The sequence below is a fragment of the Sinocyclocheilus rhinocerous genome, unplaced genomic scaffold, assembly GCF_001515625.1.
Source record: "Sinocyclocheilus rhinocerous isolate Xijiao unplaced genomic scaffold, SAMN03320098_v1.1 scaffold1325, whole genome shotgun sequence".
Taxonomy (NCBI): domain Eukaryota; kingdom Metazoa; phylum Chordata; class Actinopteri; order Cypriniformes; family Cyprinidae; genus Sinocyclocheilus; species Sinocyclocheilus rhinocerous.
In genome coordinates this window covers 443,681-466,142 of record NW_015659004.1, presented here as the reverse complement: position 1 = coordinate 466,142, position 22,462 = coordinate 443,681, and the positions used below count along the sequence as shown (strand labels likewise).

Sequence of the window (22,462 nt, the reverse complement as noted above, 5' to 3'; positions counted from 1 at the left end):
AGACTTTAAGAATTTAGAACCAAGAACTACTTTATTACAGATGTTCAGTCAGATTGTACAGTTCATACAGTTTAAATTAAAAAATTATTAAATACTGTTTAAAGAGACAGCTGTTGAAATAATTAAAAGAGAACCTAGTGTACTTATTGTTTTCAAATAAATGAAATCACTTTGCTTTTAAAGGTCTCCTCGTATCCCTTTATTAGGTAAAAACACATTATTTAATACATTTTCATTGCGCCCCTAAAATTCTTTAATGTGCTCCTAAATTTTTCAACTTAGGAGCACATGTGCTCCTTCTGAAAAAGTAAGCATCAAGCCCTGTTCAGTCAGTCACTTTCGATGTCACGTCGGTGACCGACGAATTGGGAATCTCGCCAGAGAGACCAATCCACTTTCAGTGTAACTAAACAAGCCAATGGGCATTGGCATGTGAGATTTGCATCTGGCTGCCACACCAAGCAAGCGTGGGTATAAGAGGCAGCAGGTGCATCGCATTCATTCATCTTTTCGCTTCGGAGCCGAGTGGTGGTGCATCACTACTGCTCTCCTTCCTCTTGAGTGATGGATGTTATGTCTGTCAGCAGCGGTGGTCACTGTCTCACAGGAAAGAAGATTAAGATCCTCCGTGTAGACAGCCACACCAAGAGTGTGCGGTGGCCAGCTCCCCTGCGTGCTTCAGCACTAAAAGAGCAACACAGGTGATCGCATCTTTTTAAAGATGTCTTATCACCCGTGCATTTCTGGATGTGGTCGTTACCTGGCACCTCAGGACGGTCACGATCGCTGCCTCACGTGTCTGGGCATTAACCATGCTGAGGAAGCTTTTGTGAATGGTGCATGTTCTCTTTGTGGGGCCATGCCCATCTTGGAGTTGCATAAAAGACTCCGTTACGTCAAACGGGACGGAGTCCCTCTGCCTCTGCCGTGATCTAGCGTTCCTCCTGGCACCCGGGGCATCGCTACTTCCGGTGGTATCAGAGGTGATTTGAGGATCACGGTGAGGGCTTCTCCAAAGGAAGTTCCTCACCCCTCAAGCACTCCGCAACTGGCGAGACTGCCGGAGGAACACGCTGGTCTTTCTGCTGGACAGGGTGTACCACCCATATCCTTCGGTGCCCCCCCTGACGACCAGATGTCAATCGCTGCATCGGAGGGCGAGCTCTCTCTCTCCGGGGATGACGACTTGGCTGCATTGCCACCTTTGGGGACTGTAGGGTTGCCCGAGCCAGACCCAGAGATGACGGCTATGCTTTCCCGGGCCGCCGAGAATGTTGGGCTCGTGTGGAATCGCCGCGTCCCTGTCCTTCGAGGCTGGATGAGTGGTTCGTCGGTGGGGGTCGCGCTGGTTCTCAGCGCCCCCCTCCGGTGCCATTCTTCCCGGAAGTGCATGAGGAGCTCACAAGTTCGTGGAAGGCACCTTTTACTGCCCGAAACAAGTCTTGCAGCTCCTCCTCGCTCACCACCCTCGATGGCAGGGCCGCTTTGAGGTACACAGGCATTCCCTCTGTGGAGTGGTCTGTGACCATGCAACTGTGTCCCACGACCACTACCACTCTGCTGGGTGACCCGTGTCTCCCCTCACGGGCCTGTAAGTACTTGTCAGCTCAAACTGGAAGTGCTTACAGAGCCTGTGGGGAGGCGGTCTCTGCCATTTACGCCATGGCATTATTGCAGGTCCATCAGGCCAAAACCCTGAGGGACCTGCACGAGGGTGGTCCTGACCTGGTGGTTCTACATAAACTGTGTACTGCTACGGACCTCGCGCTCTGAGCGACAAAGGTAACCGCACAGTCTCTGGGTCGTGCGATGTCCACCTTAGTGGTCCAGGAGCACCATCTCTGGCTGTGTCTGGCTGATATAAAGGAGCATGACAAGGTGCAATTCCTGAATGCTCCCGTGCCACAGACCGGCCATTTCAGCGACGCGGTCGAGAGCTTTGCCCAGCAGTTCTCGGTGGCACAGAAGCAGACTGAGGCGATTAAGCACATCATGCGCCAGAGGAAACCTGCTGCTTCCAGTCCGGCTGCAGCCCCTCAGCCTGCTCGTCACCGAGGGCGCCCCCCTGCATCCGCCCCCGCTCCCACACAGCAGCCTTCCACCAAGCAGCATCGTGGAGCCGGTCACAGGCAGGGCGCCCAACCCGTCCAGGCCCCCGCCAAACCTGGCGGCAAGCGCAAGTGCAGAAGGCCCTGAGACAGGCAACCCAGAGATGGAGGGCACTGCTCATTGGGAGATGGTGACCGCACCACTCCCTCCCCCGGCCATTCCTGTGTTTCACCTTCAAAGGTCTGGCATATCAGTACAAGTTCCTGCCCTTCGGGCCGTCCCTGTCGCCCCGTGTCTTCACCAAAGTCACGGAGGTGGCCCTTGTTCCCTTGAGAGAACAGGGTGTTTGCATCCTCAACTGTCTCGACGACTGGCTCATACTCGCACAGTCTCGCGATCAGTTGTGCATACACAGGGACTTGATGCTCAGACACCTCAGCCAGTTGGGTCTTCAGGTCAACTGGGAAAAGTGCAAACTCATGCCAATGCAGAGGATCTCTTTTCTCGGAATGGAGCTGGATTCGGTCAGCCAGACAGCACGCCTCACCCAGGAACGTGCTCAGTCAGTGCTGAACTGCCTCAAGACATTATCAGGCAGGACAGCGGTCCCACTGAAATTGTTTCAGAGGCTCCTGGGGCATATGGCTGCAGCCGCTGCGGTAGTTCCGCTCGGTCTGCTCCATATGAGACCGTTTCAGCACTGGTTCCATGGCCAAATCCCGAGGTGGGCGTGGCTACGCAGCACTCGCGGGGTTCAGATTACACCTGCCTGTCGCAGAACCTTCAGCCCGTGGTTGGATCCTTCGTTCCTTCGGGCAGGAGTGCCCCTGGAACAGGTATCCAGGCATGCTGTGGTGTTCACAGATGTTTCTACCACCGGCTGGGCTGGTCTGGACGGGTCCCCAACTGCATTGGCATATCAATTGCCTCAAGTTGCTGGCAGTGCGCCTTGCCCTGAGCCATCTCAGAAGGCGCCTTCGGGGCAAGGACGTACTGGTCCGCACGGACAATACTGCGACCGTTGCATATATATCAACAGACAAGGCGGTTTATGCTCCCATCGCATGTCGCAACTCGCCCGCCACCTCCTCCTCTGGAGTCAGAAGCATCTGAGGTCCCTTCGTGCCATCCATATCCCAGAAGTGTTCAATCAGGCAGCCGACGAGCTGTCATGAGCAGCACTCCCAGGGGAGTGGAGACTCCACCCCCAGGCGGTTCAGCTGATTTGGAGATGGTTCGAAGGTGCTCAGGTAGACCTGTTTTCATCTCTAGAAACCACACACTGCCAGTTGTCCTAAATATGCGTTCCCCCCAGTGAGCCTACTTGCACAGACACTGTGCAAGATCAGGGAGGACGAGGAGCAGGTCTTGTTAGTGGCTCCATAATGGCCTAACAGGACCTGGTTCCCAGAACTCATGCTCCTCACGACAGCCCCGCCCTGGCCGATTCCTCTGAGGAAGGATCTGTTTTCTCAGAGACGGGGCACCCTATGGCACCTGTGTCCGGACCTGTGGAAACTCTTATGTATGGTCCCTGGATGGGATGCGGAGGTTCTAGGTGACCTATCCCAGGAGGTAGCGCTCACTTTCGCTTCAGCACGAGCACCGTCCACGAGATGGGCCTATGCTTTGAAGTGGAACCTATTTGTCGAATGGTGTTCTTCTCACCAAGAGGACCCCCGGAAATGTTCGATCAGAGCCATGCTTTCCTTTTTGCAGCAAGGGTTGGAGAGTAGGCTGTCCCTCTCCACCCTTAAGGTTTACACAGCTGCAATCTCTGTATACCACGACCCCAATAGAGGATAGGTCGGTGGGGAAGCACGACCTGGTCGTCAGGTACCTTTGGGGGGCCAGAAGGTTAAATCCTCCTAGGCCCCTCTCCTTACCCTCTTGGGATTCAGCATTGGTGCTAAGAGCCCTACAAACTGCTCCCTTCGAGCCTTTGGAGTCAGTCGAAGTTTCTTTCCATGAAAACCCTACTCCTGGCTGCATTGGCCTCGATCAAGAGGGTAGGGGACCTGCAGGCGTTTTTGGTCGATGAATCATGCCTTGAGTTTGGGCCGGCTGACTTCAGTGCAACACTAAGACCCCAGCCCGGCTACATACCCAAGGTTCCTACCACTCCCTTCAGGGACCAGGTGGTGAACCTGCAAGCGCTGCCCCTGGAACAGGCAGACCCAGCCCTAGCTTTGCTCGTACGCACACTGCGACAGTACGTAGGTAGAACTCAAAGCTTCAGGACCTCAGAGCAGCTCTTTGTCTGTTATGGAGGACAGCAGAAAGGGAAAGCTGTCTCCAAGCAGAGGATGGCCCACTGGATAGTGGATGCCATCACCTTGGCCAATGAAGCACAAGGTGTGCTCTGCACATGCTCACTCCACTAGGGATGTCTCATCATGTTGCATCATCCTGGGCGCTGGCTCGTGGTGCCTCGCTAACAGATATTTGTAGAGCTGCCGGCTGGGAGACTCCTTAACACGTTCGCTAGATTCTACAGCCTATGTGTCGAGCCGTTTTACTCCTGTGTTCTCACCTCAAACGGGTAGTGGCACTGAGAGGCCCGGTTCAGAGTCGGCTTGTAACAGCAGCAGTCGACCTTCTCTGTGTAGAGCCCGGTCCTATCGTCTGCCTTATAGGAAGGATCAGGAGGCTTACACAGGGCACTGGAGGGGGCAACATCTGTGGCGTGTTGGTAGGGATTCCCAATTCGTCAGTCACCGACGTGATTTCGAGAGTGACCGGCTGAAAGGTAATGTGTTGGTTACATTTGTAACCCTCGTTCCCTGAAGGAGGGAACGGAGACGTCACGTCCCGTCGCCACAGTTGCTGTAAGACTGCTGAGCTGCCGGGTCACGGCTCGGCTCCTCTGCAAAAACATGCAAATAAATGCAATGCACCTGCTGACTCTTATACCCGCGCTGCGAGGTGTGGCAGACAGATGCGAATCTCGCATGCCAATGCCCATTGACTCGTTTAGTTACACTCGAAGTGGATTGGTCTCTCTGGGAAGATTCCCAATTTGCCGGTCACCGACATGACGTCTCCATTCCCTCCTTCAGGGAACGAGGGTTACAATTGTAACCGAGACATTTCCAGCTGTGAGACAAAATACTCACCCCCAGAGAGTGCCACAGGTCCTTTACAAGTGCTTTGTATGAGATACACACTAAGTATGCTTACATGCAGAGTTATAATCAAGCTGGGTTGAGCAAAAAGTTCACAGGAGTGCATAATCAAATATTTAAAGGATGAAATACTTTGCACTACTGGGCTGATATGATTTCAGTCGGACTAAATCATTTACAGGACATTTTAAACTGACAAATTATTGTTTTAGTCTGACTAAAATCTAAATGCATGTAAATTCACTTCTTATTCAATTTTTATTCGATATATCCCTGCTGATAAGGGATGTTGTTTGATTCTAATATGAAATTTAAGTAAGAGCTCATATTCTTCATAACCTCCCTTCATACAATTTTCTTGTAGGAATCACTGAAAGGAGTAAAAGGCAGTGGTTTATCATTTGCTGTTCTTACTGACAGAGCAAGATACTTCTCAATAACCAATGGTACTGTTTTGTGGGTTATCATTTCTCAAAAGAAAACTTTCTTTTTTCTCAAAAGGAATTTATTTTGTATTGTGGTCTGGTCTTTCATATAAGAACATTTTGTTTAAAATGGAAATCTTTCATAATGCATTTTTTCCCCACCATCATTCCAATGGAAATACATATAGTCATCATGGAACCTTCAGTCGTGACTTGGCATGATGCCGATGTGCTGCAGTATCAGGAGGAATAATGTCAAATCCAAGCTGCCCTTAATTAAAAATTATTTTTAAATTATGAGGGAATTTTAACACAGTAAAACATAACAACATTTGTTAGGCAAGTGTAATTTATGACATTAGCAAGAATGAGTCTTTCACAAGTACCATATCACATTTTTATATGAACATTTTCTTTGTGTTTTATTTAATTTACTTAATGTTTTATTTTACTTCAATTTCCCACAAACGCCATACTAACCTACAAGATTGTGTATGTTTAATCCTATAATAAATGTAAATGACTTGATGTTTCTCCTGTGGTTTAACATTTTAAAAACTCTAATTTGTTGCATTAATGTTGTGTTTGTTTTATGCCCCCCATCAAGTATCCACCTTTTTCAACGTAACTTAATTGTGCCAGGCTTCCGGTGACATTCGCTTCCAGTTATTTTATCTGTACAGAAACAGTCCTTTATGCTTAATTATATTGCAAACGGATATTTTATTATCATATTATTTTAATTTATTATCATAATCATAAACACACTGGTTTGTATGGCAAAAATAGGCCTAGTTTTACAGTTTACTGCACTCTAGGCTATTATTCTTGCAGCTGCTAATAAATCGGAAGTCGCAGATAAATAAAAAGTCGCAAAATAATAATTTGAAAGAAAGAAAAAGGTTTTTCGAAGTGTCATAAGAAAAATAACAATAAGCATGTAAATATATAAATATCACTTAATAACTCACTATATAATTTATGGGTTCATACTGCAAAAAAAAGGGAACCCCTGCTATAGCACATTAATCCAGAGACATTAATAACATTGATAAAAGGCCCATAATAAAATAAACCAAGAGAGCACATGCGAGCAAATTATCATAAGAAAACGACAAAATATGACACATGTTATTAGTTGGGCTGACTCATTTTGGCGCAAAAACCTGCCAGTGTAAGCGAGTGTGTACTTCTCTCCATAGCAACAATAACAGTTTCCTCGTGCCAGCGCGCTACAAATGTCTTGACTGGTTTAAAGAGGCACAAACACAGTTTAACCTTTATCCTTCACTTGTTAAATCCTTCACACTCGTTTACTCCTAAGTAAATACGAGGATGACTATGGTTTGGACTGATGAAAATACTCTTTTAGCTTCTCTTGAGAGCATGGGTTGACACAGTCCCAGCATGGTTGGAACGCGTCGGGTAGTTTGACACCTCTAGGGGTTTTATCACCGTTAACAACAGTCCGCTGGTGACTTCAGGACCTCCACAGGGGCCAGCACACAGTCCTGCCTCAGAATGTGATTACCCAGCCACAAAGAAGATTAACTAACCCACGGTAAATCACCAGTATATTCTAGCGTGGCTCTAGCCAAGGCGTATTTTGATCTTGTCTGTTAAAACTGGCTTTGATACAGCACAAGTTTGGAGTAATTTGGGAATAAAAAGATGAAGGATTTGCCAGGAGAGTGGAAGGACCATCAGCTCACGGTAGGCTGTCAATCTTTTAATGCACCACAGTTCATTCAATAGTAAAGGTTAAACACCTGCCACTTGAACGCGCCAAGATTACTTGGCCGAAAATGAAATTTAAGTAAGAGCTCATATTCTTCATAACCTCCCTTCATACAATTTTCTTGTAGGAATCACTGAAAGGAGTAAAAGGCAGTGGTTTATCATTTGCTGTTCTTACTGACAGAGCAAGATACTTCTCAATAACCAATGGTACTGTTTTGTGGGTTATCATTTCTCAAAAGAAAACTTTCTTTTTTCTCAAAAGGAATTTATTTTGTATTGTGGTCTGGTCTTTCATATAAGAACATTTTGTTTAAAATGGAAATCTTTCATAATGCATTTTTTCCCCACCATCATTCCAATGGAAATACATATAGTCATCATGGAACCTTCAGTCGTGACTTGGCATGATGCCGATGTGCTGCAGTATCAGGAGGAATAATGTCAAATCCAAGCTGCCCTTAATTAAAAATTATTTTTAAATTATGAGGGAATTTTAACACAGTAAAACATAACAACATTTGTTAGGCAAGTGTAATTTATGACATTAGCAAGAATGAGTCTTTCACAAGTACCATATCACATTTTTATATGAACATTTTCTTTGTGTTTTATTTAATTTACTTAATGTTTTATTTTACTTCAATTTCCCACAAACGCCATACTAACCTACAAGATTGTGTATGTTTAATCCTATAATAAATGTAAATGACTTGATGTTTCTCCTGTGGTTTAACATTTTAAAAACTCTAATTTGTTGCATTAATGTTGTGTTTGTTTTATGCCCCCCATCAAGTATCCACCTTTTTCAACGTAACTTAATTGTGCCAGGCTTCCGTTGACATTCGCTTCCAGTTATTTTATCTGTACAGAAACAGTCCTTTATGCTTAATTATATTGCAAACGGATATTTTATTATCATATTATTTTAATTTATTATCATAATCATAAACACACTGGTTTGTATGGCAAAAATAGGCCTAGTTTTACAGTTTACTGCACTCTAGGCTATTATTCTTGCAGCTGCTAATAAATCGGAAGTCGCAGATAAATAAAAAGTCGCAAAATAATAATTTGAAAGAAAGAAAAAGGTTTTTCGAAGTGTCATAAGAAAAATAACAATAAGCATGTAAATATATAAATATCACTTAATAACTCACTATATAATTTATGGGTTCATACTGCAAAAAAAAGGGAACCCCTGCTATAGCACATTAATCCAGAGACATTAATAACATTGATAAAAGGCCCATAATAAAATAAACCAAGAGAGCACATGCGAGCAAATTATCATAAGAAAACGACAAAATATGACACATGTTATTAGTTGGGCTGACTCATTTTGGCGCAAAAACCTGCCAGTGTAAGCGAGTGTGTACTTCTCTCCATAGCAACAATAACAGTTTCCTCGTGCCAGCGCGCTACAAATGTCTTGACTGGTTTAAAGAGGCACAAACACAGTTTAACCTTTATCCTTCACTTGTTAAATCCTTCACACTCGTTTACTCCTAAGTAAATACGAGGATGACTATGGTTTGGACTGATGAAAATACTCTTTTAGCTTCTCTTGAGAGCATGGGTTGACACAGTCCCAGCATGGTTGGAACGCGTCGGGTAGTTTGACACGTCTAGGGGTTTTATCACCGTTAACAACAGTCCGCTGGTGACTTCAGGACCTCCACAGGGGCCAGCACACAGTCCTGCCTCAGAATGAGATTACCCAGCCACAAAGAAGATTAACTAACCCACGGTAAATCACCAGTATATTCTAGCGTGGCTCTAGCCAAGGCGTATTTTGATCTTGTCTGTTAAAACTGGCTTTGATACAGCACAAGTTTGGAGTAATTTGGGAATAAAAAGATGAAGGATTTGCCAGGAGAGTGGAAGGACCATCAGCTCGCTGTAGGCTGTCAATCTTTTAATGCACCACAGTTCATTCAATTGTAAAGGTTAAACACCTGTCACTTGAACGCGCCAAGATTACTTGGCCGAAAATGTACAGGCTTCTTCTAGAGATGCATGATAATGTGGCACCTGTGGGACAAGAGAGCGTCAACAAATGAACAAAACGTTTCTATTGTCTTTTAAAAGATTACTTGGCCGAAAATTTACAGGTTTCTTCTAGAGATGCATGATAATGTGGCACCTGTGGGACAAGAGAGCGTCAACAAATGAACAAAACGTTTCTATTGTCTTTTAAAGTGAAAACAAGTGATAACACTTTATAGTAGCATTCATTAATAAGTCACTACATAGGCAGACTGAGGCTAGTTTTCACATTTGTGGTTTATATTCTCAGTGTGTTTGTATGTTTTGATAGTCAATCTTCTTTGCATACATACACATTAAAGTCATGGCTACAAAAATATATAAAAAGATTGTGATTTTTAAGTCATTGTCCTTTCTGTATGGGGTAAGTTGTCAAAGGGGAACCATATTGTTTATTGGCAAAATAATGAAACCACAAGGAAGAAAAAAATAGATCACGGTTTCCACAAAAATATGAAAGAGCATAATTGTTTTCAACATTTCTAATAATAAAGAGAACCAAATCTTGAAAACCAAAGCAGTATATTAGAATGATTTCTGAAGACTGGAGTAACTGCTGCTGAAAATTCAGCTTTGACTTAGGGAATAAATTACATTGCTATTTGAATATATTTTAAAATGTAAAGTTATTTTAAATAATAATCATATTTTGACAAAATTACTCATTTTACTCTTTCTTATTAAATAAATGCAGTCTTGGTAACTTCTTTCAAAAACATTTTAAAAACCAATCTTACCAACTTATGGTGCAAAAATGCTAAACCATTGTTTTGGATATCAGAGCTTGTAATTAATTATAATATTTTAAAATATATAATAAGCCATGTGACAACTTGCCCTGACCTGACATACCCTTGTCCTGAGAGCACAGTTCAACCTTTCAGTTACAGCTGATGTTTATTTAAAAAATTGGCGCAGTATACCTCAGTGTTACTGAACTCTTGTGAATTCTTCCATATGTGACAGCAAACCCCAGTCTCCTATAGTGCTTAACAGATCAGTTGTTCTTATAGATTCAAATAGTATATCACATAAATCAGAATTTCATTGCATTCTAATAATAGGAATGTTAGTGTTCTATGCACCTAATAGGGTGAAGGCAGATTTATTTAAAGTTTTTTTTAAATAAATGATGTACACTGGTTCAAGGTTGCTCTGCGCATCCGACCACTGAACGATGCAGAGATCAAGGAGGGTGCAACCACAGTGGCTCACAAGATTGACAGTCAGGTAAGGGAAAATAAACAACCAACAAAAAAACATTTAGACACATGTCCAGCATTACTTATGATTCCTTTATGAAATAATTATAAATTATTTAATTATGACCTTTGACTTAAAATCTAGTTACGAAGATAAAGCCATGTGACAAAACACCCTGGTCTCCCCTATATATTTTTGTAAATATTACAGATTTTGGAAACATATACATAACATTCACAACTCCTGGTTAGGAATCTGTTGCAGAACCTGTCATGATGAATGATGGTCTAAAGACCTAATCCTCCCTTTCATCTTCAGTAAATCCTGTTTACAGTCAGTAAATAAGGTTTACTGTCGTCTTTACTTACGCTTGATGTCTTGGGGTTCTCAAAGGCAAAGAAACATGCCACAGTATTTGTGTGCGTGTTTAAAATTCCAAACCACATCAATCTTGCTGATTAGGGAGGGTGTACCTTACAAACACCTTATGATGAAGAAGAGATGTCACTTAAAAATTACAAAATGATGTGTCATTCTAGAGGTTTGCCAAAAAGGAAAGGTGCCAATTAAGTGCAGAAGACTTTGTCAGGTGTCTCCAGATGTAGGTGTCAGGTTCTCAGAGACTTTTCTAAGGGAAGGAACGTTGAAACACAACTTCCATTTAAAAAGAATCCAGGTCCAAAAGCACAACATGAAAGATTTTTCTTGCCATGTACACAAGTTTAGGGTTAGTCTTTTTTTTTCTTTTTTTTAAACAATTGATACGTTTATACAACAAGAATGCAATCAATTTAAAAGTGACAGTAAAGCCTTTAACATTGTTACATATTTTAAATAAATGCTATTCTTTTGAACTTTATATTAATTAAAAATATTAAGCAGCAGAACTGTTTTTAACATTGATAATGAGAAATTTTGCTGAAAATTCAGCTTTGCTATCACCGGAATAAATCACATTTTAAAACAGTATTCAAGTAGAAAACAGTTATTTTAAATTATAAATAATTTAGTCATTAATATTTAGTCATTGCAGAATTTATTTAATATTTGGAGTTAATTCTCATGTCTAATCACTCATTCTCATATCTTCAGATGGTGGTGTTGATGGACCCCTGTGAAGACTCTGACAATGTCCTGAGGGCCAACCGCTCACGTGAAAAAACATACATGTTTGATGTGGCATTAGATTATAGTGCCACCCAGGTGTGTATTGCTGCGCAGCCTGCGCTTCCACAAAAAATAATGTACATTTTTGTAGGTCATGTGATCCTTGATCATTGCCTCATGTTCACTTAGAATTTTAGGTGCAGTTTCTTGAATCAAAGTCTTTAGTTTTAAAAGACCTCAATTTTATTTACATTTTCTTTATTTCAGGAGGATGTCTATGTGGCAACAACAAAAAATCTTATTGATGGTGTGATTGCTGGTTATAATGCCACAGTCTTTGCATATGGACCTACGGGTAATGTTGATGTGAAGTTTTCTGTTTAGTGCTACTGTACATTCCAATACCCTGCAAAATAATGATTATCCTAAATAAAAAATTCTTAGCTAAAACAGAAAATTCTGAACCCAAGGGGATGAAAAATGAAATTGCTAATTTTAAATCGATCACAGACACTAAGCAGAGAAAGTAAACTAACCAAAATATCTGTGTTCACATTCTCTGCTACATTTTCATTTTTTAGGAGCTGGGAAGACATACACTATGTTAGGGTTAGATTCTGAGCCTGGCATTTACATCCGAACACTCAATGATCTCTTCAGGGCCATTGAAGACAGCACTGAGGACTTGGATTGCAGTGTTTATATGTCATATATAGAGGTCAGTCTTATTGTTTGTAGATATTCAAAAATATTGCATCATGTTTGTTACTGTCTGTCTGGCACTTTACAAATGGCGTGCGTCCTGAATGCATTCAACACTAAACAACCTATTTGCAGATTTATAATGAGATGATCCGAGATCTGTTAAATCCATCTTCTGGATACCTTGAGCTGCGTGAGGATGCTAAAGGGGAAATACGAATTGCAGGCATCACTGAATTCTCTACATGTAATGCTAAAGAGGTACACAGGCTCATTCCAGTTGGTGGCCATCTTTGCCCTCCATTAATTTCCCACAATTGGCCTGTCTAGTCCTTATAATGTCTCCAAAAAAGGATGATGTCCTTCTGAACCTGGTGTTTGCCTGTGATTTCAGATAATGGCTCTTTTGACCAAAGGGAATAAACAGAGAACCCAGGAGTCAACAGCTGCTAACAAGACATCATCTCGCTCTCATGCTATACTTCAGGTCGAGAACACACACACAGACACTAACCATGTACATGACCTCAAATTGGCACACTGTCGTCTGAGTGTGCGTCTCCTGCTTTGTTTGCACCACAGGTGACAGTCAAGCAAAAGAGTCTTGTAAAGGATATCAACGAGGAGGTCAGGGTGGGAAAGCTATTCATGGTAGACTTGGCAGGAACTGAGAGAGCATCACAGGTACATGCTGTGTGTGTTGATGTGCTGAATTGGAAACGCAAGCTTTCAAATTCCTCAGGGATGCCAGATTTTATAGTTCAGCACCCTTTCTCATCTTTCACCGAAATGAATATTTAAGCTCTTCTGTCCTTCATTATTCATATATAATATGAGACTGATTAAGGAATTTGAGCATGTTACATCTCATATGGCAGCCAAAACATCACCCATCATTAAATTCAGACATTCTTACATATAATTGAATGCCAACAGTCATACTGTATGTCAAGTTCTAAAGCACATGTTCTCTTCTTTCAGACTCAAAACAGAGGAAAGAGAATGAAGGAAGGAGCACATATAAACCGTTCCCTGTTAGCACTGGCCAACTGCATCAATGCCTTGAGTGAGAAGGGTGGGAAAGGTGCTCAGTTTGTCAACTACAGAGACAGCAAACTCACTCGACTTCTTAAGGTTAGCAAAATCTGTGGAAGCTTATTTCCACCACAGAATTAAAAAAAAGTAATCGCACAATTATCTCACAAATCACACTTTTTTCAGAATTACAAAATATGAACCCAGAATTGCTAGAAATGTATTCAGTAGTGGAAATAAGCTTAAGTCTGACTTGTAAATTGGAAGCAAGAAAAGTCAAAATTGTAAGATATCATTTTTTTCACAGAATTGTAAGTTAAGTTTATATTCCAAATTCTTAGAACTGAAAGAAAAAAAGTGTGAGATATAACCTCAGAATTATGAGAAAAACAAGTCCCATACAACTCCTTAAAAGAAGACTAAGTTTTTACAGTTGTCACACAGTTGCAGTGTTTTGATGTGGATTTTAGGATGCTTTAGGAGGAAACAGTCGCACAGTCATGATAACCCATATCAGTCCTGCCAGCACCAATTTTGAAGAGTCAAGAAATACGCTGGTTTATGCAGACAAAGCCAAAAATATAAGAAACAAGGTAAACATACATGCTTAATAGTATTTGTCTAGAACCAGATGATTATATTAAACCAATTACTGGATAAAGTGTAAAACTTTTAATGCAATATTTGAAAATAACCACTGAAGAAGTATAACACAAAAATAGATTCACTGAAATGTATTAAGTTTAGGCTTTTGAGGAATTTACCATTCAAAAGTTTGGGGTTGGTAAGATTTTAAATGTTTTTTTAATGATTTGTACGTCTTTTTTGAAGTCTTTTATGCTTACCAAGTTATATTGTGAATAGTATTATATTATGTAATATTGTTACAACTGAAAATATCTGTGTTCAATTATATATATATTTTAAAACAGTTTATTGTTTTAAGCAGCCTTTACTCCAGTCTTCAGTGTCACATGATCCTTAAGTAATCGTTCTATTCTGATTTTCTATTATTGGTGACTTAATTTTGTTGAGATGCAGCCCAGGTGTCTCTCCTGCTATTCTGTTTTAAAATCTTCTAGGTGAAACGTAATTTGATGAATGTTTCATATCACCTGGCGCAATATACACGCATTATTGCTGATCTGCGGAGTGAAATCGACCGCCTTCGTGCAAAGATTGACCAGCAGAGTCAAGAGCAACAGAAAGGAGAGAAAGCAGACATTCGTGAAATTCAAGGTGTGCTCAATTTGTTTTAGAATTTGGGTACAGTAGTTGATAAATAATATTGAAATAAACTTTTTTATTACATCAGGATTTTAACCTGAAATACACTCACTATTTGAGTTGTTAGTTAGTAGTTTGTTCAAATCCATAACTGCAAGTAAGAGTAATAATTTGCGATTTTTTTTTAAATAGTAGTAAAAAGTTCATTCAGATTTTTTTTTTATGATTGGCATCTGGTTTCTCTATATGGGCTGTTTTTAGCTGAGGTGCAGCAGTACAGTCATGGTGAGCTGGCTTTACTGCAGGAGCAGCTCTTGTCTGCCTTCAGGGAGCAGATGGAGATCAGACGCAGCCTCATGGAGCTGGAGAACTGCAATATGGAACTCCACATAGACACGTCTAGACATCTGCTCACCATCTCAGAGTAAACACTTAAACATACAGACAGAGTTCCAGTCATCTGTAATTCTTCAATTAGAGACAGGGTTATAGTTGGGGCTAGTTCACCTAAAAATGATTCATTTACTTTTTACCTTTTCACCTTCATGTTGTTCTAAAACTGTATGAATTTCTTTATTCTTTTGAACACAAAAGAAGATTATTTTTTTGAAGAGGAATGTGTGTAACCAAACAGATAAAGGTAACCTTTGACTTCCATTGTATTTTTTTTTCCATATTATGAAAGTCAATGTCTACCACCAACTGTTTGTTTACCAACATTCTTCAAAATGTCTTTGTTTGTGTTCATTATAAGACGGAACGTCTTAAAGGTTTGTAACAATTTGATGGTGAGAAAATGATAACATTTTTGGGTGCACTATCCCTTTAACTGAATTAAAATTATATACATACACACATATATAGGAAACATTTCTCATTTACAGCTAGTTTAGCATTGATTAAAATAATTATAAAAAAAGTATATAGACAACTAATAAAAACTATCAAAGTTTTAAAAATGACAAAAAATCACTAAAACTTGAACTGAAATGAAAATGGAGATTCAAAATATGAATAAATGGAAATGAAAATGAAATTCAAAATATCAATAAAAACTATAATAGTATCTTAGTTATACTAAAACAACTCTGATTAGGGGAATCTTTCTGTGCCCTAGTATGATTTTAAAGAAAAATGTTTTTAAGGATATAATCATTTTAAAATGTCTCATTAATGACTTTTTCTGTATTTTTAATAGTTTTAAAATGGTAAAGTGTTTCTATTTGTGTCATTACCGCCTTGTATTGTTTCCATTACTTAAACTTAAAAATCTACACCATCACCCATTATAACAAAATCCACTTGATATTTTGCAGGATGATTATAAAATGTAAAAAAAAAAAAAAAAAAAGAAACGTTTCATCCATGTTAAAACCATACTCCTATACATACTGTAGTCTCCTCTCCTAAATTATAGTATTTCAGCTTTTTCTTTTTTCATCTCACATCAACCCTCTTTCTCTTTTCCTCATCTGGTAGTTGGGAGCGTGATCGAGCACGTGCCCAGCGAGGGAGAGATGAGGTAACTGGAGAGAAAACAGACAGAGAAAAGGAGGAAGAGCAAGGGAGTGGACCAGAAGAGCCACAGTATGTCACAGCAGCTCGAGAGGAGATCGGCCTACCACTGGCTGAACAGAGAAAGACAATGGAGCTCAAAGTAATTAAGTTCATTACATAATGAAGACTCTATTTTTTTGAATGAGTCATAACAGCGAATGGACATCTGACATGACATGTCAAGCAATGACAGAAGTATACTTCATATAAAACTCCTATTTAATTTTTTCTAAGCAAGCCATTATATGACCTCAGCTTAAATAAGTGGTATTAATTAACTTTCCCTATTGGTTTCTTCCTTTATTTCAGCGTGAATTGGAAGAAAAATTATTGAACATGAAACTAAAGTCATCTAAGATTGAGGAGTTGCTTCCTAAACGCACAAGTAACCATGAGCAGAGAGACATTCTGGCATTGCTTTGTAAGGTTCATGAGCTGGAACTTGAAAAAACTGAAATCCAGTCAGCTGTTCTCTGCAAAGAAAACGTTCTCCGAACAAATGACTTCATCATTCAGCGCCATGAGCAGCAGCGGACACTCTGTGATGACATCATACACCAGCAGAAGGCTCTGATTGAAGGTTGTGGGTCACTGAAATGGACTGATGTCTGAGAGACAGATTATAGCATCTGACGTTTGGTAAATAAACATTATATAAAATATATTTTTTCATTCTGTCCACAGATCAAGGACTTTGTGTACCTGAGGAATTACAAGAGCTTTATTCACTGTACTTTTGTGAATTAAGTGATGGAAGCATCGACCAAATACTCAGCATTCATACATTCACCACAAACCCCAGAGCTGTAAGCTTCTAATTTGATCTCTTCCTTTCTTCCTCATTTACCTTTCCCTTTAATTTACTTTTTAAATATACATTTCAAAAGTTTGGGGTCAGTAAGATTTTTGCTCTTTAATTGCACGCACAAATATGGCGGCGCACGCTGTAGCCTGTATCATTTCATATTAAAGCACGAATGAAACTATGAGCATGTATGTCAGATCCGCGTCACGTTCAGCAGCGGCAGCTCTTAAAGTAATAGCAGCCAAATAACCTAATATCCCGGCTGCTGTGATGTCTAGAACAAAATAATAAAGAGGAAATCAATAACTTTTGTAGCTTTAAGGATTCATCTATATTTAATTTAGAATTTAGTGTTTGATAACTTTATTCAATTTCTGTATATTTCTTACTTGCTGAAGGGCACAGGTAAATATGACATTTATTATAATGGGTTTATGTGAAGGTTGTTTTAAGTTAACTTAATAAAGTCTAATAAATTCTCAAATTGATAGCTCTCAATTATACTGTAATGTTAGTAGTCAACATTACATATAATCAATGGATAAATATTAGGAAAACAGAACAATTTCCTAGAGACATCAGTAGTATTGGTATCAGTGATACTCACCTTTAGTCATAAAAAAGATGCCTTTAAACAAATATTAAATATATACTGTCTTTATGTTGTTTCTACATTAATTTGAAGATTGATGTGAAATTATTGCAATATAAAAGTATATTTTAAAACGTTAATGTTAGGTAGTATTAATCGCGATTGATTTCAGAAAAAAATGTGCGATTAATTCGTGATTTTTCTTTTTATTCGATTGACAGCACTAATTATAATATATTTTAAAATGTAATTTATTTTCAACAGCCATTATCCCAATCTTCAGTGTCATGTGATCCTTCAGAAATCATTTTAATATGATGGTTTGGTGCTCAAGAAACATTTCTTATTATTATCAATGTTGAAAACAGTTGTGCTGCTTAATATTTTTATGGAAAGCATGATTTTAAATCTTTTTACTGTCACTTTTGAACAATTAAATGTATCCTTGCTGAATTAAAGTTTTAATTTCTTTTTTTTTTTAAATCATACTTATTTCAAACTGTTGAACAATACTGTATTGATTTATTTCTTTTTATACAGGATAAATCTCTTATGATTATGGCCAGCCAAATAAGACTTGATGTGATCTCTGATTTAGAAGATGTAGATAAAACACAGCAGAACAACAGGAAGTTCAGTCCATTAGATAAACATCCCCGTGATTCTTCTTCCTCTGGGCTGGATTATGACAGGTGAAGTATGTAATAAGAAAAGTAGACTGCCATGTTCATCTGGAATATAGTATGCTTTCATCATTTGTTATATTTTCTATCTTCCTTATTATAGTGACAGTAACAGAGTTTTCAAATCGCTGTCTAAACTTAAGCCACAGAGACGGCACCACTTATCTTCTACCCCAACTCTTTCAATGAAGGTAAACACACAGAAGTGCTCATAGACACTGAGCCACCCTAACTGACAGTATCATCTCATCTTTTACCATGTAAACAAATGACTTTACGTGAGATAGTCTCACAAGACACACTTTTGACTACCAGAACGAAAGTATCAGTAAATAAAATCAAAAAGGTAAACATGAACTCAACTTGATGTAACTGTACATTCCCAGATCTTAATCTATTTTGAAATAATCTATTCAGAATTTGGTCAGTTTTGTGTAGTTTGTAATGTGGCTGACTGTCATTGAGCAGGTTTGTGCTGTTAAGGATTCGACTCCTATATGTCCTACTGAAGCTGTGAGTCCAGACACTCTGAGGGAAATTGTGAGTGACACCAAGAGCATCTCAGTCATTGCAGCAAAACGTCGCTCACACCTAGCAAAGGAGACCAACTCCAGAGTGGCTGGTCTGGCTTTGGCCTCAGGGCTCAAGTCCTCAGTGAGTATGGACAGTCTAGTTTCTACTTTGGCAGATGAGTCGACTGAGGTCAAAAGAAACCCACCAAGACATGGAGGCAGGTCCCAGTCAAAACAGGACTTAAAGACATCGGAAGGCAGAATGGAGCTCTCTGAGAGACACCAGCACAAGAAACGGTCCATATCTTTTGAAGCAAGCAAAAGGGTATAAGCACATCTATGTGTACCTCCATCTCTGTTGTTTCAGTGAGTTTTCAAAAATTTGGGATTAGATTTTTTTAAAAGAAATTAATACTTTTATTCAGCAAGAATGCATTCAATTGATCAAAAGTGACACTGTTGCAAAATAACATCTATTTAAAATAAATGCTGTCCTTTTCAACTTTCTATTTATCAAAGAATCCTGAAAAAATTTATTGTTTCCACAAAAATATTAAAGGGCACCTATTATGCAAAATCCACTTTTACATGGTGTTTGGACGTAAATGTGTGTTGGCAGTGTGTGAACACAACCACCCCACAATGATAAAAATCCACCCACTCCTCATTTTTTAATCCCCTTTAAACCAAGTCAGTCTCACTAGGCCTGCCGTTTTGATTCTCATGCAGTGTGACGTCACATTGCATAGGGCCGGTTTTTCTACCTATTAGATTGTGTTTTATTAAAGTCTACACCTAACCCACCCCTAAACCTACCCTTACAGTAATGCAGATACATTAAATATTGTTATTTAGCGTGAGAAAAAGGACGCAATATTGATGTGCGCATGCGCAGTAAACCCTGGTAGGACAATCTGACGGGTAGGATAAAATGTCCCGCGGCGCGAGCTCTGTAACATTGCACTGTTTCGTCCCACTTTCAGTGCTATTGGCTTCCCATATGTATGGCTAAACACCGGTTCTCTCGCTCTCAGTTATGTTGCTTCTACCGGCTGTTGTTTAATACCGGCTGTGCAATGCAGAGAGACGTATGCGACGCCCTCTTCTGGACACGGGGTGGGAATATGCATCTTATTTGCATTTAAAGCGATACCAAAACAACTCTTTTTTTAGACACACCCCAAAAATGACATTTTCCAGCTGTTATAATAAATGATCTGTTGGGTATTTTGGGCTGAAACTTCACAGACACATTCTGGGGACACCCAAGACCAATCTTGTAAAAAGGGGCATAATAGGTGCCCTTTAAGCAGCACATCTGTTTTCAACACTGATAATAAGAAATGTTTCTTGAGCATCAAATCAGCATCAAGTTGTCAATTTCAAGTAACATTATCTAGGAAGCTGCTAAATTTGATCTGTTCATACCACAGCAGGTACAAAAACTAAGACAGAACCCTTCCAGATATCCAGCTTTGGAGAGCATCTCAGACAACCGGCTTGTGAGACCAGCTTTAAACGTGATCCAGCCACTCAACGGTGGTGCTGGAAACCCTGCAACACCCCCAGTAGCTAAAGTGAAAAACCCTGTCTCTCACTTTACAGGTACAGAACTACAGCCGTTCCAGTTTCACCGCCGCACACTGTTTTCCAAACTCAAGCCAAATTGTTATTCAGGCTAGCATTTGGATGTGATCTGTTAGAAAATTCAGAACTTCTCTGTTATCACAATTGAGATTTTCTGTTTTTTAATATGGGTGCCAAAATCAGTATGTGTCGCATTCATGCTGTAGATGTGAAGTGGGCCTAAAAATTAGCAAATTTTGATATTTTGTCAATATGAATTTAGGAGAAGTGCAGCTTGAGAAGTTAGAGATCAGGGGAACGCCACCCAGCACCATCCATCAAAAGCACTCAGATATCAAACGAGGACAGGCAACCTACAAACGACAGCGAGGTGAGGGGGTTTTTTTTCTTGCTATTCAGCTATGTTCTTTTATTTTTAATAGTGAAATGAAGTTGGCAGGTTGTGGATTGTTTTGTAGTCCAAGCCAAGTTAACGAAAATGTTTTTTAGGCCCAGGAGATGTTTCTTACTCCAGCAATCTCCTACAGCAACCAGGCAATTACAAGAAGTCCGCCAATGAAAATCCTAGACAAAAAGGAATGGCCGATGTTAACAGAAAGAATGAAGCATGGCAAAAAAACAAACATACTGTAAAAAAGTCATATGTCTGAGTTTTTCGTTCTTGTACAAGAGAACATGATCTATTTTTGCACTAAAATGGACATATAATACAGCTGAGACTAAGTTGTGAAATGATTTTAATGTTATTTAATAATTATCACGTGTTGAAAATCTTAAAATTCAAAAACCTTGAGATAGATATTAAGTAGAGGTTTTATACAGTTTGTCTCTGCTTTGAAACTGACAATACAAACATATTTTTTGATGATTCACATTTGATGCAAATTTATTTGGGAAAAAAACAAAAACAAAGCATTGAAATAAACATGTACATAAGCTTGGCTATAAAGCTTGTTTCAGAATGGCTTCATACTGAGTAAACTCCTGCAACACTGAATAAATGAATATGGTTTCATTTATTTAATAAAAAATGAATTATATAAAAATGTAAAGTGTGAAAGCCCATATTGGTTTCTCCAGGGGGGCGTTGTCCCTGTAATAACAGCTGTGAGTCACTTTGGATAAAAGTCAACCGAACTGACACAGGCACAAACCAATCCCTGATCAATCTTAGTGAAACTGAGTGTGTCTGGTGTTGAGCAACATCAGGTTACATCACTGGTTAATGATGTATCAGTACAACTATTGGATAAATAATCAAAATTTGCATATTACATTGGAAAAGGTGACATAGACTATATCAGTATACCACAGCATGAAGCTGTTATCTAAACCTTTTAGCATGTCATGTTATTCTGTACCTCTTCAAGTGAACCAGTCCCCTTAATGATGCATTCTCATGAAAATATGGCTAGTTAAATAATTTAGATGTGGCTTTATTTAATAATCACTTAACATTTAATAACATTTAATAATCACATTAAAGGCAGAGTAAGCGATTTCTGGTAGCCAATGTTGTTTGTCTCTTCAAGAAGCCTTTGACGCAGGTATCAGATTGTCCTTTACTCACTTTATTAAGTACCTGTTATCCACAGAATGAGGAGGAGAAGCCATTCAATGAGCATTGGCAGCAGATGTACAGACTCTGCCATCCGTGCCAAATTGAGTATGACTTTGTTGGGAAACTGGAAACAGTTGATGAGGATACAGAACATTTGTTGAAGATTCTTGGGATGGGAAATCAGGTTCGCTTTCCCCCAGGGTACCGCAACAGGACAGCTGCAAACTGGGAACGAGACTGGTTTACAAACATTTCAGTAGCTGACAGGAGAAAACTGTACAATCTTTATGAAGCAGACTTCAGATTATTTGGATATGACAAACCTGAGACACTTCTGGACGAGTGACAGAAACAGTTGTTCTTTAAAAGAAATTAGCCTACATGTATATAATGTGAAATAAAAGTGGATTGTACAGATGTTTTGGCACTTAAACATTTTCTAATTTATTTGACTAAAACAGTGAATTGTCAGGTGCACATTTTTAGATTTTATATAAAACTTGTTA

The 22,462-nt window shown here is 39.7% G+C and overlaps 1 protein-coding gene across 1 annotated transcript; it reads left to right on the top strand.

Moving 5' to 3' along the window:
* The first annotated feature begins 7,270 nt into the window (after positions 1-7,270).
* On the top strand, positions 7,271-21,061 carry LOC107723167 (kinesin-like protein KIF19). The gene is made up of 21 exons (XM_016531695.1): positions 7,271-7,312; positions 10,535-10,615; positions 11,681-11,791; positions 11,963-12,050; positions 12,277-12,413; positions 12,533-12,658; positions 12,792-12,884; positions 12,980-13,081; positions 13,379-13,531; positions 13,903-14,025; positions 14,515-14,671; positions 14,921-15,083; positions 16,139-16,316; positions 16,526-16,796; positions 16,901-17,022; positions 18,154-18,305; positions 18,400-18,487; positions 18,765-19,133; positions 20,242-20,413; positions 20,658-20,765; positions 20,885-21,061. Exons 1-21 carry the CDS (start codon positions 7,271-7,273, stop codon positions 21,043-21,045), a joined length of 2,997 nt encoding a protein of 998 aa, XP_016387181.1. The 3' UTR covers positions 21,046-21,061.
* The last annotated feature ends 1,401 nt before the right edge of the window (positions 21,062-22,462 follow it).